The sequence below is a fragment of the Phocoena sinus genome, chromosome 11 (genome assembly GCF_008692025.1).
Source record: "Phocoena sinus isolate mPhoSin1 chromosome 11, mPhoSin1.pri, whole genome shotgun sequence".
NCBI lineage: Eukaryota > Metazoa > Chordata > Mammalia > Artiodactyla > Phocoenidae > Phocoena > Phocoena sinus.
In genome coordinates this window covers 48696482-48714216 of record NC_045773.1, presented here as the reverse complement: position 1 = coordinate 48714216, position 17735 = coordinate 48696482, and the positions used below count along the sequence as shown (strand labels likewise).

At 46.2% G+C, this 17735-nt stretch overlaps 1 protein-coding gene across 2 annotated transcripts in view; it reads left to right on the top strand.

Moving 5' to 3' along the window:
- The window catches only part of TRANK1 (tetratricopeptide repeat and ankyrin repeat containing 1), a 65683-nt gene that overhangs the window by 18608 nt on the left and 29340 nt on the right, over positions 1–17735 (top strand). For both annotated transcript variants that reach the window (XM_032647450.1, XM_032647449.1), the window contains 6 exons: positions 4134–4295; positions 4837–5091; positions 6636–6812; positions 7460–10351; positions 16967–17166; positions 17450–17587. In XM_032647450.1, the coding sequence (XP_032503341.1) occupies positions 4134–4295; positions 4837–5091; positions 6636–6812; positions 7460–10351; positions 16967–17166; positions 17450–17587 (3824 nt within the window). The remainder of the gene's footprint in view (positions 1–4133; positions 4296–4836; positions 5092–6635; positions 6813–7459; positions 10352–16966; positions 17167–17449; positions 17588–17735) is intronic.

The following is a 17735-nucleotide window of genomic DNA, read 5'->3' as shown; positions in this document are numbered from 1 at the left end:
GGCTTAGTTGATCCCTCTTCTTGCTTCTCTTTTGTGCTATTGCTTTTCCTATTTTATCTTCTGATCTTTGGATGGTTTGTATTTATGAATGAACAACTAGACTTATTAATACTTAATATATGGTTAGTGTGCATTTATTGAAGTTATTTGGATGTGTTTCTCCAGAAACACTCCCCCACTGGAATGGGTGAGTAGACGGCAGGTTGTAGGCAGCACATGGGGTGTGTGTGGTGGGGAGAGTGGGAGGCACCCTGCCAGGCTGGGGATCGTGGCAATTTCCAGGGTCAGGAAAGTTTTATGTGAGGGAGATTGAAGCTGCTTTTCCTTTAACACTGCCCCCTGTTTCCCCATCTATGTTTTAATTTTTATTCATTTATTTAAAATATCTCCTGTTGTTTCTGTGAGAACATGGGAATAAATGTATTTGCAGAGTCCTGTTTTTCTGGGATGTTCTTTTAAAGCTGTGAAATGTCATGTTTAGTTTTTAAATGACTTCTCTTTTAAGGAATTGTAATTGTAATTCTGTGAGGTGGTGTAATTAATAAATTATTGTGAGAGGCCTCCTGAGAGCTTATACCTGTAACCTCAGTTTCGGGATGGTTTCTACTGTTTGAGAAATTGAAACTAACCAAACAGATTTCTCTGCCAATGAATTTCAAGGTTTTAAAATAAACTTTTAGAGAAGGACCACCAATGAATGGTAGAAAATGGCTGATGAGCTTGCAAATTTATTGTTCATTAATTCTAATCTAAATTCTTAGAATGCTGTAGACTTTAGCATGTCATGCACTTTTGCTTTTGTTTTTAAAGTTTTGATTTTTTTCAGTTTCGTGGTATAATAGAATCTTAAATATCTGCTGATTCTGCCTTTCTCACTAGCTGCTGGGGGAAGCCAGAGCCCACCGGGAGTGGGCAGGGTGGGGGTGTGAACCTGAGTGGTCAGGGTTACCTGTCTTTCCCGGCCTCTCACAGCCACCACTAGATGGCAGCATGTCCACCTTCTCCAGCAGCTGATGCTCGACTGTCCTCAGGACCAACGAGATTGGAGTCTCTGTTTTTCTCGCAGTTGTGATTTTCTCTGATTCACTAGTGCGTGGCCTTTCAGAGTGAGAACGAATCCAGGCCTCTGAAGCCTTTCTCTCTGGTCCTCCCCTGGGCGCCAGCTGCTTTCTGCTCTGTGAAGGCGCCTCTAGCTCTGCACTAAGAGGATGCGGACCTTCTCTGTGTGTCTGTTTCCCCGCATAAACGGAGCCTGTGACTCAGAGGCCATGGTGTGTCATCCTCAAATCCCTCAGCACCACACAATGCCCTGTTTTCAGTAAATGCAGATGTGCGGTATTGATGATACTTCTTCCTCATTATAAAGCAATAGATTCTTTTTTAAAAAAGAAAATTTACAAAATGTAAGAAAGGAAAACAAGAAAATATTAATTCTGCATAAGCCCACCTGCCTGAAAAAATTAGTATAGTTGTGATTTAGTCATTTACTCTTATTCCATGCATTTATAGTTACACATTTTTTATTTTCTTTTATAAAAATGAGATGGTAAATTAAAATAAAAATGAGATGGTGAAATTGATAAATTTCAATTGATAAAATATATGTAATAAAACTTACCAGTTTCACCTTTTTTAGCTCAAAAGGAAGATTTCATGCAAAAACAAAATCTCTTTGAAATGATTTATTTCTATTTTCTAACACTTCTGAGTGCTTGCAGCTTCAGAAGATCTCTTGTAGTTTTAATTTTTAATTTCAAATCTGCTTGTATATATCTACTAAATATGATCATTGTAGAAAATTTGTAAAAATTTCATTTTATATAAAAACAAAATTTTATTGTAATTACACCTTGGCATATTTTTATCCAGTCTTTTGGTTGTTGTTCAGTACTTATGTAGTCATCTTTTTTAAAAACCTGTGATTATCATGTATAAGCAATTCTATATCCTGACGCTTCTTTTCTCTCTTATTAAGCTTATAGAAAATTTAGAAAAAAACCAGACAAGTTCAGAGTAATAAACAAATCACCCGTACCTACCCAGAGATGCAGACCCAGGGCTACCATTGTCAGTGTTTCAGCACCTTTCCTTTTATGCTGTTTTATGTTGTTGATATATCACTCTCTGGTTTCTTTTCTGATTTCAGGACCCTTCTCTGATCTGACCGCCTTCTTAATTATTCTGAAGCACACAACCCTGCGTTTATTATACAACTGCATCTAATTGTCTCTTTTGTCAAGCTTGGTATATTTCTGTTCAGTTTCAAGTGACTTTTGTAGTAAACTAACTGCCCTGGTGGAGGAATGATGCCCTGAGGCATGAGGTAGGGGGACAAGTGGCAGGTTTCCATCTGCCTGGTGGTGAAGGAAGTTCCTCCTTTACCAAGCGTCCTATTCTCCTGGTTCGTGAGTTTTCATTGTTTTCTGTGTCTTCATAGGCATTCTAGGATGAAGGTGGGATGCCAAACCCAGGGGTGCTAGTCGATCATTGTTACACCACACAGTTCATGTTCTTTGCCTCAGAATAGGCAGCTCACTGAGGTGATATAAGTCTTCCTTTGCCAAGGTTTTCCATTTCCTTTTCTCTGGAGGTTAGTGCTAGGGTTAATGTTAGTTCTTGCTTCCATCTGGCACCAGAAGGTCTCTTGATTAGAGGGCAGTGGGCGTTTGCCCCAGAAGTTGGGGTGTGTGTGTTTCTGGTGCTCTGATCTGTTGAAAGGTGATCCAGGTGCGTATCAGAAGGCAGGCAGCTGACATCAGAACTCTGCTTGGGTCCCCTGGGTCCTTTCCCATTGTTGTGTGCTCCCTGGTGTGCCTTCACTTTGCAAAGCCAGCACCTAAGGCTCCTTCTCAAGGAGAACAGCCTATGGGCTTATGGAGCCTGTTTTGCTCAGGCTCCTTCAAACCAGAAGTGCCTGGGAATTTACATCCTCCCAAGGCAGGCTGTGGCCGGTGGCAGAAAGAGGTGAGAATCTGAAAGCCCGGTTCCCTTGCCTTGGATGGCACAGCTCTGAGGTGTGACTCACTCCAGATCCCCCCAGGGGTCAGGCAAGGCACACCCCCACCCTGTGGGACTCAGCCTGAGCTCACACCCTGCCTGGTTCCTCCCCGACCCTGACCTGATGCCCCCACCCTCACTGGTCTCTCCCTTCATAAACTACTTGCACACAAATCCTTGCCTCAGGGTCTGCTGTGGGAGACATGGCTGATAATAGGATGCTTTTATTTTTCCATCTCTAAAGTTCCTATTCTGTTAGAACATGACATTGAACATGCATTCACCTGTTCATCACATGATAGCACTTATGCTGTGGGCCAGGCCCATCTCGTTGGGTGTGAAAACAGATGTCCAGTTATCTGTTCAGTAGGATTCCATTTTCACCAAGAGAGCTTTCTGAGTGTATGATCTGATACCAAATAAAACATTTGCCCTTTTTCAACCTTTCTTCAGTGGTTGATTTCTAATTATGACTACTTTCTCAGTAAATTAAACCAAGGGGATAATGTTTTCCCTCTTATGGCCAGAGAGGTGGCTTCTTACTCTTGGCTTTTTCCACTTGCCAGTTAGATGCATGGGTGGCTGGCATGTAGTTGATGTTGCTGCTGCAGTAAGCCACCCTCCTGCCATCACTTCCCTGAACTGTTGTATCAGTTATCCATTGCTGCATAACAAACAGCCCTCAAACTTAGTGGCTTAGAGCAACAAGCACTTATTTAGCTCATGATCCTGCAGCTCAGCCATTGAGGCTGGGCAGTTCTCATAGCCTTAACAGAACTCCTTCAAGTGTCTGCTTCTTGCTGATCTTAGCTGGGCTCTTTCACATCTCTGGGGCTCAGTTTGGACAACTGAACTGATTCCTCTTTGTTTTATGATGTTTCTTATCTAGCCTGGATCTGAATAGAACTAAACAAGGCCTCTTGAGGCCCAGGCTCAGAAATGGCACAAAAATCACATCTGCTGCACTCTCCTGGTCACAGCAGGTCATGAAGCCAGGCCAGAGTCAGGGTCGGGGAGGGGAACAGGCACTTCAAAGTCTCCTGGCTCCACAGAGGAGTGGAGAGGTGTGGTCATCCTTGCAATCTATGGGGCTGTGATCTCTGCAGTCACAAGCAGCACTCGGGGGTATTTTGCAGGACTGAGCAATGGCGGAGGACCAGCTAGCGAGGGCGACACTTTCCGGAAGGCCTCTGAGCAGCTAGTGACATACATGAATTCAGGAAGCCGCTTGTTGCAGAAAAACTTTTGGAAGCAAGAAGTGGTTCAGAGGTTCTTGCGCCTCCTTTCTTCTCGGCAAGGTAAGGTTTCTCACAACCTTCAGTAGCGTTCAGAGATGCTCTACGCACCTTAAAACTCTTTTCTACTATCTGTTTAAACATTGATTAAAAAATAAATGCCATGATCTACATGTAAAACATTCAGACAACGCAGAACATTCTTCAGTGAAAAGTCGATCATCCACCCCTGAACTTCAGTCTCTAAATCTCATCCGCAGAGGCAACCTCTGTTATTAGTTTTTCACGCAGCCTCCTGGAATTTGCAGATACTATCCTTATTTAAAATACCACAGATGTTTCTCTTTTCTATTGGCTAGGACTCTACACTCCTTGGGTGTTCCCAACCTTCCCAAGAAGCTCACGCACCAGTGCTGACACTGAGGTTCACACGTGGTTGAGTAGCATGACCCAACTAACTAAGTACTTGTTTATGGTTTCCCCACGTCTTCAAGATACTGATCCGTAACTTGGGGTGATGATGTCCCTCTGTGTTGGGTTTTGGCTGGGGACAGAAATCACATGAACCTTTTTCTGGAGTGTGGTGTGTTCTTGTTTTTGAAAGAAATCCCTCCCGACCTGGTCTATGACATTGACCGCGACTGTGCCAACGCCTTCATCAAGTTTTTACTGGAAAAACGGAAATGGCCTGAAGTGCTTCTGCTGCTGACCCGCAAAGTGAGTGGGGAGCCACCGTCCGGGGACTGTCTCATCAAAGACTGTGACCTCTCGAACCTCAGCCTCTGTGCCATCCTCCCCGGCCTCAGCACCTGGGACCAGCGGAAGACCCTGCTCCTGGGCCACCTGATAGACCACGGAGGTGAGTCCCAGATGCTGAGTCAGCACCGGGAGGACATCCCAGGGGAGTCCAGGTGCCACAGTTCATGGGGCTTTTTGCTTGATTTCAGAGACTCCTTTAAATTCTGCCTCATTCTCTTCCTCCTCCCTATCTTCTCATTGGAAACAGTGATAGGGTCGATGCATTTTTGTGAATTCTTCCCTTTCTCTCGTGTAAGAAACCTCAGGCCTATGGAGGGGGCCTGGGCCCTGGTGTAGCCACAGCGGTCATTTCCTTCCAACCTCCGACTGGACTTTTCCCTGCACTCAGTATGCCGCAGGGGTCCTTGTCAAACGCTGTGACATTCTTTTCCATGGATTGGGATTTGTGGTGCTTGTTTTTTAAAGAAACAGCCAAATAATGGGTGGGTGGAAACATCTGCTGTTTTAATCGGCACAATCAGGCTTGGCTGGATGTATGTCTGGAGTGTGCAGACGTCTTGCTGGATCAGGTTTTATTTTAAAACGAATTTGGAAGCACTAACCTCCTCCTTACGCTCCCCCCACTTAGGCCACTACTAACTGGCCACTGTAACTACTGACGTCTCCTCATTTATAAAATGGGAATGAAACTAATCCCCCTTTCTTAGAGCTGTTTGGAATATTCAATGAGTTCATGGATGCAGACTCTTGGCGGAGCGCCTTGGCTGTGTGGTTTTCCACCTGCCTTGCCGTTTAAGGGGAAATGACCTTCAGAAGGAGTGATGCCACATTGGTCCCAACTCTCAAAGTGACTTACAACGCCTTCAGGTGTTGGCTCTACCCACGGGTTTCAGGAGATAGATGGAAGGCCGCCTGTGGTTTATGTCTTCAAACCCATTCCTTGCATGGAGTGTTACTACCTTTGCCCAGAAACGATGGCGGTTATGGAATTCCTGTTTTGTTCCTGATGAAGCAAGCACTTATTGAGGGCCTCCCCGGGGTCAGGTGCCAGGGCACAAGGATGGACAGTGAACATATGGCTGGCGGTGGGTGGCAATGCAGGAGGGCTGCAGTCCTCAGCGGGTGGAGGTCAGGGAGCTTGCAGTGCAGAGGGGAGGTGTGGACTGAGCTAAAAAGAAGGTGATGTGGCAGTGGGGATGTGTCAGGGAACATGGCAAATGAGGGCCGATGGGCATTCTCGGGAAGAAGCTTCCTAGAAGCAAAGGATGTGGGAAGCGCGCTCACGTCCAGGTCACCGAGTGTATGTCCAGGACTGTGTTGGGCAAACACTGGGAGTTCCGTTGTTCACGCCATCCCTACTCCAATGCTGATGGTGGTCCCGTGGCGGGGTGGGAGGGGGAGATGGAGAGACAGAGGTGAGGCCCAGGGACAGGACACCTGAAGGGGGCAGGCTTTCCCTCCAAGGGCACTGGGAAACCCTTGCCTCCCAGAAAGGGGGCGTGGCAGGAGGCCCTCAGAAGTCAGGTCAGCACCCCCTCTTGATTTGGAATAAAGGGCAGAATCGGTCCCGCCCTCCTCAGGTGGGCCCTGCTGACCTTGGCTCAGGGATGCTGCTCACCGGTCCCTTCTCTCTGCCTCCCCCAGCTTCGCCCGAGGGTCTCCAGGGCAGCCAGGAGCAGCCGCTTGCCATGTGCCTGAAGCACGGGGACTTTGAGCTGGCCTTCCTCCTCTTGACCAAGGGTGCGGACCCCCGTAGCATTTCTCTCACGGAAGGCGACACTCCTTTGCATGCCGCACTCCACATCTTTCTAGATATCAAAGGTAGGCCTTTATTTTGTAAGCAGTCTTTTTCTTGAGGAGGAAGCTGGGTGTTAGAATGGATGCTGTGCTCCTTGGTCTTTCCTACTGGGAAAACTAACCATCTGGAAAAGGCCCATTTCTTGGCCAGGCCTGTATCTCCTGGCCCCTCACCCATAGCTTGATGGGAAGGAGTGACCATCATGGTGAACGGTCAGGGTGGGTTGATGGAGGAGGATTCTTAAGTTCCAAACTTAAGAATCGGCTGTCCATAGCTGCAAATACTTTCCATTTATTTACACCACTTCAAGGGTCCTGACATAAAGGCTCTTACTGGAATATTTACGGTGATTTCTGGGTTTCTCCACCTTAGCATTATTGACAGTTGGGCAGGATAAATCCTTTGCTGGGGGGGCTGCCTTGTGTATTGTAGGATATTTACCAGCATCCCTGGCCTCCACCCACTAGATGCCAGTAGCACCTCCTAAATTGTGACAATCAAAAATGTTTCCAGACACGGCCACCCGTCCATTGGGGAGCAAATCGCCCCCAGTTGAGAACCACTGGGTTATCAAATCCTTGGGGAAGTTCAGTGTTCTGAGGACCCCCGGCTGGCGTCTCTGCTCCCCAGAAAAGCCGTTCAGCACTCACAGGATTTTTGTGTCTTTCAGCTGACATCGGTTTTAACTTCCTCAGCCACCTGCTGGATCTGTTCTGGTCCAAGCCCACCGAGTTTTACTACCTCAACCCCAATATCCAGGACAACAGCGGAAACACGCTGATGCACATCCTCTTCCAGAAGGGCATGCTGAAGCGCATGGGGAAGCTGATAGATCTGCTGGTGAAGTTTGACATCAACCTCAACCTGAAGAACAAGGAAGGCAGAGATGCCCGGCACCGGGTGAAGAAGACAGACGCACTGCTCTTGGCCTGGAACAAAGCCCTGCAGGAGAGCAGGCGCCGGGGCCGACAGGATGCTGCCGCCCACCCAGGGAAGCCCCCACGCTGTGCAGCCCCGGCTCACACGGCTCCACTCAAGGGCTCCTCCAAGTCGCTGTCCTGCAGCAGCACTGCAAGAACCCCACCCAGAAGAGCCGGGGTCCCTGAAAGCTGGGAGACCCTGCCGGATGCCCAGACTACGAGGCCAGAGCCTGGGGCTGCCAGGCCCTGTTCGCAGAGAGACCGCCTTGTGCAGGACATCACGGCTTTGATTCAGCAGGTGGAATTGGATCCGTCCCTCCAGGAGGACTGTCCACAGGACTCCGAGCCTCTGGGGACAGGAGCTGGCACCGTAGGAGAGAAACAGGAGCTACAGGGCACCCCGGGGGCGGGGGGCTCTGACTGCAGTGGGAACAACCCCGCAGTCCTTGAGGCCGCAGAGGGACATGCGCAGGCAGGCCTCGGGACCCCGCAGCTTGTGCCTGCTGGTCGCAGGGGGACAGAGGGCAGCGACGACCAGGACGACCAGAACGTGCCGGAGAAGGAGGCCTGCCTCCTGGACTTCGAGAACATGACATGGGAGATCGAGTGCACTTCGGAGATGCTGAAGAAGCTGTCCAGCAAGGTCATGACCAAGTTCATGAAGAAGAAAATTATCCTCACCATCCAGAAGCTCGGCAATGGTGAATGGACCAGGGGCCTGCAGAAGCGGCTGAAGAACTTGAAAGGAAGCATCCAGCTCTTCGAGGCCAAGCTGGACAAAGGGGCCCGGATGCTGTGGGAGCTCGCCATTGACTTCTCCCCGCGGTGCAGCGAGAACCCCGAGAAGATCATGGCTGCGGAGCACAGTGCGCACCCCACCGAGAAGGCGAGGCGGGTCTACACGGAAATCATCCGGATCTGGGACATCATCTTAGATCACAGCAAACTGTCGGACTCCATCAGGGCCATCTGCAGCGCCTACAACCGGGGCCTGTCCTGCGTCCTGCGCAAGAAGCTGAAGGGTATCAACAAGCGCCAGGTGTCCGACAGTATGAAAATCCAAAAGCGGATACCCCGCTGCTACGTGGAGGACACGGAGGCCGAGAAGGGCGGGGCACACGTGGATCCTGAGTACTTCCCCCCTGCCAGCGCGGTGGAGACGGAGTATAACATTATGAAGTTCCACAGCTTCAGCACCAGCATGGCCTCCAACATCCTCAACGACACGACAGCCACGGTGGAGTACCCCTTCCGGGTGGGTGAGCTCGAGTACGCGGTGATCAACCTCAACCCCAGGCCACTGGAAGCCATCATCCTCATTGGGCGGAGCGGCACTGGCAAGACGACTTGCTGCTTGTACAGGCTGTGGAAGAAATTCCACGGTTACTGGGAGAAAGCCGAGCAGGCGGGAAGCCCGCTGCTGGCCAGGCAGATCTGGCTGAAGCGAAGGTTGGAACTGGAACCCGCAAAGGAGGGTCCAGGTGGGGAGGAGGAGGACGAAGAGGAGGAGGAAGAAGGACCCACTGAGGTGGTAACAGTGGACAGCCTAGAAGAGGAGCAGGAGAGTGAAGCCTGTGCGGGGGGAGCCAGTGGGGAGCCAGGGGACTCCGAACAAGGGGTGGAAGGACCCACCCCAGAACAGCCCCACCAGCTGGAGCATCTACATCAGATCTTCGTGACCAAGAACCACGTCCTGTGCCAGGAGGTGCAGAGAAATTTCATTGAGCTTTCCAAGTCTACCAAGGCCACCAGTCACTACAAACCACTGGAACCCAATGTCCACAAACTCCAGGACCTGCGGGATGAGAACTTTCCTCTGTTTGTCACTTCCAAGCAGCTGCTCCTCCTGCTTGATGCTTCTCTGCCCAGACCATTTTTTCTGAGAAATGAAGATGGCAGCTTGAAAAGATCCATCGTAGGATGGTCCATGCAGGAAGAGTTGACTGTCACCAACTGTCAGGAAGATGAGGAGGAGGCTGAGGCAGACAGGGACTATGGTGAGGAGGAAACAACCGTGGAGACACGCCCATGTGACAGTGACCCCCGGGTGTACGTGACATTTGAGGTGTTTGCCAATGAAATATGGCCCAAAATGATCAAAGGCAAAACTTCCTACAACCCTGCCCTGATTTGGAAAGAAATAAAGTCTTTTCTGAAGGGGTCTTTTGAGGCCCTCAGCTGCCCCCAGGGGAGACTGACAGAAGAAGCATATAAGCAATTAGGGCGGAAGCGGTCCCCCAATTTCAAGGAAGACCGGAGTGAGATCTATGGCCTCTTCTGCTTGTATCAGCAGATCAGGTCTCAGAAAGGGTACTTTGATGAAGAGGATGTGCTATACAACCTGTCCCGGAGGCTGTCGAAGCTCAAGGTGCTCCCATGGTCCATCCATGAGCTCTATGGTGATGAGATCCAGGACTTCACCCAAGCAGAGCTGGCGCTGCTGATGAAATGTATCAATGACCCCAACGCCATGTTCCTCACCGGGGACACGGCTCAGAGCATCATGAAGGGCGTGGCCTTCCGCTTCAGTGATCTGCGCTCTCTGTTCCACTACGCCAGCAAGAACACCACGGACAAGCAGTATGCAGTGCGCAAGCCCAAGAAGATCTACCAGCTGTACCAGAACTACAGGTCCCACTCAGGTACGTCCAGGCCTTGGGCTCTCCCTACAGGGGAGGTGCTTGGGCACTGACCTCGGGCTACTTTTGAAGCTGTGGCCTAGCTTTTGTTGGGTTTTTGTAGCTAAGGATAATATTTTGGAGTTTGTTAGTAACTACCCACATGAACAAGAGATCTTATGCTTTTTGCCACTACTCATTCTTTTCTCTCTCTCTCTCTTTTTTTTTTTTTTTTTTTTGGTCACTTGGCTTGTGGGATCTTAGTTCCCTGACCAGGGATTGAACCCGAGCCGTCCGCAGTGAGAGTGCAGAGTCCTAACCACTGGACCGCCAGGGAATCCCCCTTTTTTCTCTTTTTTTATTGAAGTATAGTTGATTTACAATGTTGTGTTAGTTTCAGGTGTACAGCAAAGTGATTTCAGTTATATATATATATTCTTTGTCAGATTCTTTTCCCTTATGGATTATTACAAAATGTTGAGTATAGTTCCCTATGCTATACAGTAGGTCCTTGTTGGTCATCTATTTTAATATATAGTAGTGTGTATATGTTAATCCCAAACTCCTAGTTTATCCACTCCTCCTTCCCCCTTTGGTAACCATTAAGTTCAGTAGTCATCGCTACTCATTCTTAGGTTGATGATTTAAGCTGTGGTTGAATGGAAATGAACCTCTAAGTAATTACAGCTTAAGGTGTTGGCCATGACATGAAAACATTTCAGGGGAACATTTAAACTGCTTAAGAACTTTTGTTAAAGCACTTTGGAAGCACCTGCTTCTAAAATGTAAAGTAATACGTCAATTACAAGTCATTAATCCTGAAAGAAAGCAGCTTTTCTTCCGAAGAGAAGAAAAGATGGCGCGGGGGTGGGGGGGGGGGTGGGGGGGGGACGGGGGGACGGGGCGACGTTGTGGGAGATAATGCACTCTCAGGTGCTTTTAATTTGTGCCTCACGTGTGCCCCTTCCCTGTGCCAGGCACGATGCCAGGCAGTTGACATAGGTACTGAATCTGGGCCACGGAGGTGAAAGCCCAGAATCCTAACCACTGGGCCACTAGGGAACCCCCATGGGTACCTGTTTTTAAGCCTCCAAAAAACCCTACAAGGTAGACATCATTCCCATTTTACAAAGGAAGAAACTGAGGCACAGAGAATACTTCCTTTGTGGTTTATAGAATGCTCACCAATTCACCTCCTATGTCCTGCATGTGTCCATGAACAACATAGAGTATTATTTTACATGTTTAAAAACTTTGTTTAATGGACTCATACCAGACGTACCTTTCTGCAACTTCGTAATTTTGCTTATAGTAATGTTTTGGGATTTCTGCATGTTGATACCATGGAGCTGCAGTCCATGCATTTCTCAGTGCCGTTAGTAGTCTAATTCATGACTGCACCACACTTTGTTATCCACTTTCCAGACAAAATTATTCTTCCTTTATCCCTCAACAAAAATGTTTTCGTTTTTTTATACTTCTCTTGCTGACAACGCATATCCTACTTGCTTTACACACTGAAATGCTTCCCTTATCATTTTTACATATTACAGTTTTTAACTTAAAAGACCTTAACAAAACCAAGAAACAAGTAATTGAGCTGTTTGTTTATATCAGCATTTTCTTTTTCTTTTTTTTTTTTTTTGTGGTACGCGGGCCTCTCACTGTTGTGGTCTCTCCCGTTGCGGAGCACAGGCTCTGGACGCGCAGGCTCACGGGCCCAGCTGCTCCGCGGCATGTGGGATCTTCCCGGACCGGGGCACAAACCCGTGTCCCCTGCATCGGCAGGCGGACTCTCAACCACTGCGCCACCAGGGAAGCCCTATATCAGCATTTTCTGATTGGCAAGCTTAAGAACATAACCTCTAAAAACATATATTTTTCTCATAGCACAATTTCTCTTTAATGTGGTACAAGATGCTGTTTAAGGAACCCAAACATCTTTTGTAGTTCTGCTAATTAACCCAAGGCTGAAGTCTCAGGCAAAGTGGGCTGTGTTTGTATTTCAAGGACATGATAAGCGTTAATTTCAAGCTTTCTCCTAGGCATATTTTTGTGCTCTCAGGGTCAGAATTCTGAAAACAGTATTTTATCAAGCTAGCTTTCTCTAACTGCATATGCAAAAAAGAACCAGTTTAGAGTGTCAGAAGAGTTTCATCTTAACCAGTTTTCTCTGGAGTCTGAAGAATACTGTTGGCCCACAGTGTTAAAAAGAAAATCGTCTTTTTCTTAGTCATAGGTTCATAGCCAAAATTTTTCTTAATGAATTGAACCAGAATTTCCCATTTTACAAAAAGCAACAAGAATACCAATCACACAAATGGAATACACACTCACACACCAGAAGACAGAACTGTCACAAATGCACTGAGAGGATGACCGATACGGAGTCCCAGACAAACACTTCCCGACACAAATGGTCCTCAACGTCAGAAACACGTCAGAACCAACTGGCAAGATGCCCAGATAGCACCTCATGCTCAAAAGAAAATTTGCCTTGTGCTCACCAGTGCCCTTACTCAGGCTTGGAGTTCGTCAGCTCGTCCAGATGCATGTTTCCGTTGCACCAAGGAAAAGCATATCGTTGGCAGCCAGTGCCGAGCAAGGAAGAAACAGGGAGGATCTCCGAAACAAATGGTTAGGGCAGCTGCTAGGAACGTCCCCCCAAATCCCCCTCCCGAATCCAGTAAGCCACGAGCAATGGGCTCCTCACAGCCATCCCAGTGCTTCTTCATGGCGGCAGCTCTTCCCAAGAAAACCCTGGAAGCCAGATATCGCGAGAGCGCAGCCTCACGTTGGGTGTCAAAAACTTCCCGCAAGTGGGTCCAGGTGCTCGCTGCTGCTCAAAAGCCAATAGAGAGTCAAGGTTGGTGGAAAGGAAATTTTGCTTTATTTCAGAGACCAGCAACCCAGGGCTGGGGTGTCAGATTCACGTCCCAAGGCCAACTCCCCTTCCCCCCACCCTGCCAATCAGTGGTCAAGAGCTTTTATAGAGGGAGGGAGGAGGCTACATGCAGAAACAGCACAGTCAGCTCTGACAGTCATCTTGAAACTGGTCATCGGTGGTCTGATGATTGTCTTACTTAAATCCTTCTGACCTGGGGTTAAGGTAACCTCCTATGTAGTCTTTTAATGGTTTTAAATTGTGCTCCTTATATTTAGGTAGGTGTCAAAATTTAGGTAAATTTAATTCAATTTAAAATGTATGTGTGGTGTGACATTGTCTTTATTGAAATCATGCTTCTGTGATCTAATTTTCCTTTTTTCCATAGGGATAAACAGTTGTGCTGATGCCATTTGCAATTCTTCCTTTTCAAATATCTGTGAGTCTGTTTCTGGGCTCACTATTTTTTTTGATTTGTCTAATTTGTCTGTTTTTGTACTGTTATCACACTGTCTTTATTTACTGTATTATCAAATGTCTCCAGTGACTCTTTGTAATTTTGATTGGAATTGAAGTTCTCACTCTTTGGGAAGAATTCACATCTTTACATTGTAGGGATTTCTGAACCATGACCTTGGCATATTTCTCTGTTCAGATTTTTTTTTACTGCCTTCAATAATATTTTATAATTTTCCCCAGACATTTTACACAGCTCTTAGATTTGTCCCAGAAACCTTATACTTTTGGTTACTATCATGGCTGCACCTTTTTTCTCTTTTTAAATTTTCTAGCCATGTCTTGCTGGTATAGAGGGATGCTGTTGGTTCTTGTGCATTGATCTGGTATCTCACAATCTTGCTGAACACTCTTACTACATTTACCATTTTGACATTTTTATGCAGGTAAGGGCAGGTTTGATCTTCTCTTCTATACTTGTCATTTCTTTTTTGTATCATATTTTATTGGTTAGGACCTTAAACAGAAACAGTAACAGGCATCTGTATGTTATTCCTGAAGTTAATGTGAATATTTTTTTAACATTTCACCATTTAAGTCTGGTGCTTATTGTAGGTTTTTTGATAGATTCTCTTTTTCTGGATGCATTTCAGGTAGGCTATGGTTTGGTGAAAAGAGAAAACACACACAGACCACACACACGTACATACACATACACACACACATTGGTACTCTTAACACCCTTACAGTGTAAAAGTAGATTAACATTCTGATTTGTTTAGCCAAGCATTCAGAAAACAATTAGAAGCCAGGTGGCCTCCCAGAGTGTAGCATACACCACACAGCTCAGCCCAGCTTTCCAGGACTCTCACAGTCTTCCTGATGCTGCCCATCAATTACAGGGTCTGCCTGGGTCTGAGCAGCTCGGCTTCTTGCTCTTCCATGTCTTTCTACATGTGCTGTGCAGGAAAAACTGGCACAAAGAAGTTTATGCTCGAAATACGAGATTTTATCCATTCAGGAAACATATATTGAGCTCCTCCCCTACCTGACACTGTGTGGGGGCTTGGTGACCAAGACGTTCCCATTTCTCTGCCCCCAGGGGGTAGCTCCAGACGGCACCCCCTTTTTTGTTGTCGGACTCTGTAGAGGGGACCTGGCATGAGTAGTTGAATGAGCCCCTTATTCTGATGGTGTACATGGGTTCAGCACCACTGGTCTGGGGCAGCAGCCTTTATGATCAGCAAGATAGAGTATGGCAAAGGGAATTGTCCTGTGAGCAGTTGTTTTTTTGTTTTTTTTTTTATGTAGTAGGCAACCCACCCAGATGATCACTACATAAACTCCATTTTCCACTTCCTGTCAGGATAAAAGGAAGACTGTGCGTAAATGTTTCTGTGTATATAACCAGAAAAAGCCCCAATAATATGTATTAGATTTGAGAGACTTTAGAAAACACAAAACGTTAAAAAAAAAAAATTCAAGCCCCCTATAAGGCTACTCACTACTCACATTTTGTTTCATTTCCTTCTGATCTCTTTACTGGCCATATACAAATATGCATTTATCACACCCATTTATTGATTGATGATGTGTATTTACATAATCAATGTTATGATTGATGAACATTGTTTAATCAATCATAATTCAGTGAATATTTAGTGAATAATTCCCCCATCTTTTATTCTTTTTTAAATTGAGATTCACATAGCATAACATTCACCTGTTTAAAAGGTGCAGTTTAGTGGATTTTTAATATATTCATAAGGTTGTGCAACCATTACCACTATCTAATTCCAGAACATTTTTATCACCCCCAAAAAGAAACCCCATAACCATTAGCAGTCACCCTTATCCCCTCCTCACCCCTGTGAACTACCAATCTACTTTCTGTGTCTGTGGATTTGCCTATTCTGGACATTTCATATAAATGGAATCACAAAATATGTGACCTTTTATGTCTGCCTTCTTTCATTTAGCACAGTGTTTTCAAGGTTCTTCCATATTGTAGCGTGTATCAGTACTTCATGGCTTTTTATAGCTGAACCATCTTTTATTCTTTGAACATGTTTGTATAAAAAATTTTATCTAGTTCCCTAGAAGGGCATTTAAGTGGATTCCAGTTTTTCACTGAAATGAACACTTGCGTGCTTTTTTCTGATCCTCTCATTAGTGTACATCTCTGAACCACAGTTGCAGCTGATCTGCTTAAATTCAACAGTTTCCACTTTGTATTCTTGATTTCTTTATATTGCATAGTGTTAATAATAATAGCATTGGATAGGAAAATTTTCCTTTACTATTTGGTAATAGCAATGGGTACACATATGCCCATTTCATAGAATTCTAGCTGGTGTTGGGCAAAGGGCACATGGCCCCTAAGAATAGTGGGAGACCCAGGATGATCCGTATTCAGTCCAGCTTCTTTTGGAGGTGTTTACTAACTTCTCAGACCTTGGAGTCCCTGTTTGCAAAAGTGGGGTTGTCTGGTCTGTCTCACCGGGCTGTTGTGAGAATTAAACAGGTTAATCTTTATGAAGGTGCCTCTTGTTTAATCGACATCACTGTCAGTGTTACTTCAGCGCTTAGACAAAAATGGGACCCAAGGAGAAAGCTCTTTGGAAAATCCTTTATCCAGCTCTGACAGTTATTTAGTATACTCCTCTCTTTGCTGGGTATAAACCTGGTGGAAGAGGGCAATGGAAGCCGAGGTTGCTGCCCCACCTAACGTCCAGCTCTTACCATGTAATGTTGTCTCCAGTGCTCTAAGTACCAACAACAGGGGACAGGATAGTTCTTGTTTTTTAACTGTATATTAGCCCCTGTATTAGCATTCTAACAGCTCTAAGTGTCTAGTTACATTTCTGCCTTGACTCTTCTTCATGAGGTCATTTTCTCTCACATGAATATAGTCCAGGAATGAGATTTACAAAACTTTCTTAGGACAGCAAACACATCTCTGCCTTTGTCCGCGGTACCCGGAGTAATACAGCTTGGAGCCAAAGTGATAATCTAACAGGATCTGGAAATTGGCTGCAATTGTATGTACTCTCAGGACTGATACTGCTTCTCAGGAGAAAAGCAAAACCAAAATAAGAAAACAAAATGCACGAGAGTTCCCTGGCGGCCTAGTTGGTTAGGATTCCAGGCTTTCATTGCCATGGCCTGGGTTCAGTCCCTGGTCAGGGACCTGAGATCCCGCGAGCTGTGCGGCGTGGCCAAAAAAAAACAAAACAAAACAAACCAAAAACCCCAGCCATGTTGGCGTGTTGTACAGTATCTGACTTTTTTTATCCCAGGAATCCTCAATCTGGCATCTGGAGTGGTAGATTTACTTCAGTTCTATTTCCCGGAATCTTTTGATCGCCTTCCAAGGGATTCTGGCCTCTTTGATGGTCCCAGACCAATTGTCCTGGAGTCCTGTAGTGTAAGTGACTTGGCAATATTGCTTCGAGGCAACAAAAGAAAAACCCAGCCCATTGAATTTGGAGCCCACCAGGTGAGTTTCTTGAGATTGTATGTTTTAAAATAAAAGGCAGTTTGCAGTTGAAAAAAGGTTTGAGAAGCTGAGTTCTTCCACAACGTAGAATTCAGTAGCCCCTGTCCCAGAACGAGGAGGTTTCAGAGATGGGTGAGTGCCGAAGTGTTATTAATATTCCCACCACGATGGCCGTTCCTCATCAAAGACATTACTCGCCTCCCACAGAAATAGTCTCAGCTTTACTAGATTTCTCTTTGTACAATGTGAAGTTTTTTCTCTTCTATCCCCCTTTGTTTCCTAGGTAATCCTTGTAGCCAATGAAATGGCAAAGGAGAAAATTCCAGAAGAGCTGGGATTAGCGCTTGTGCTAACAGTTTACGAAGCCAAAGGCCTAGAATTTGATGACGTCCTCCTTTACAACTTTTTCACTGATTCTGAGGTATGTCATACTGAATTCTTTTTCTCACAGCGCATGTGTGTGTATGAGCTCCACTTCCACTCCAGGAAAGAGAATTTTGGAGCTGAGTAGATGAGAGTTGGTCACAGGTGACCGTTTCTCTTTTGGAGCATCATCCATTTGGCATGGG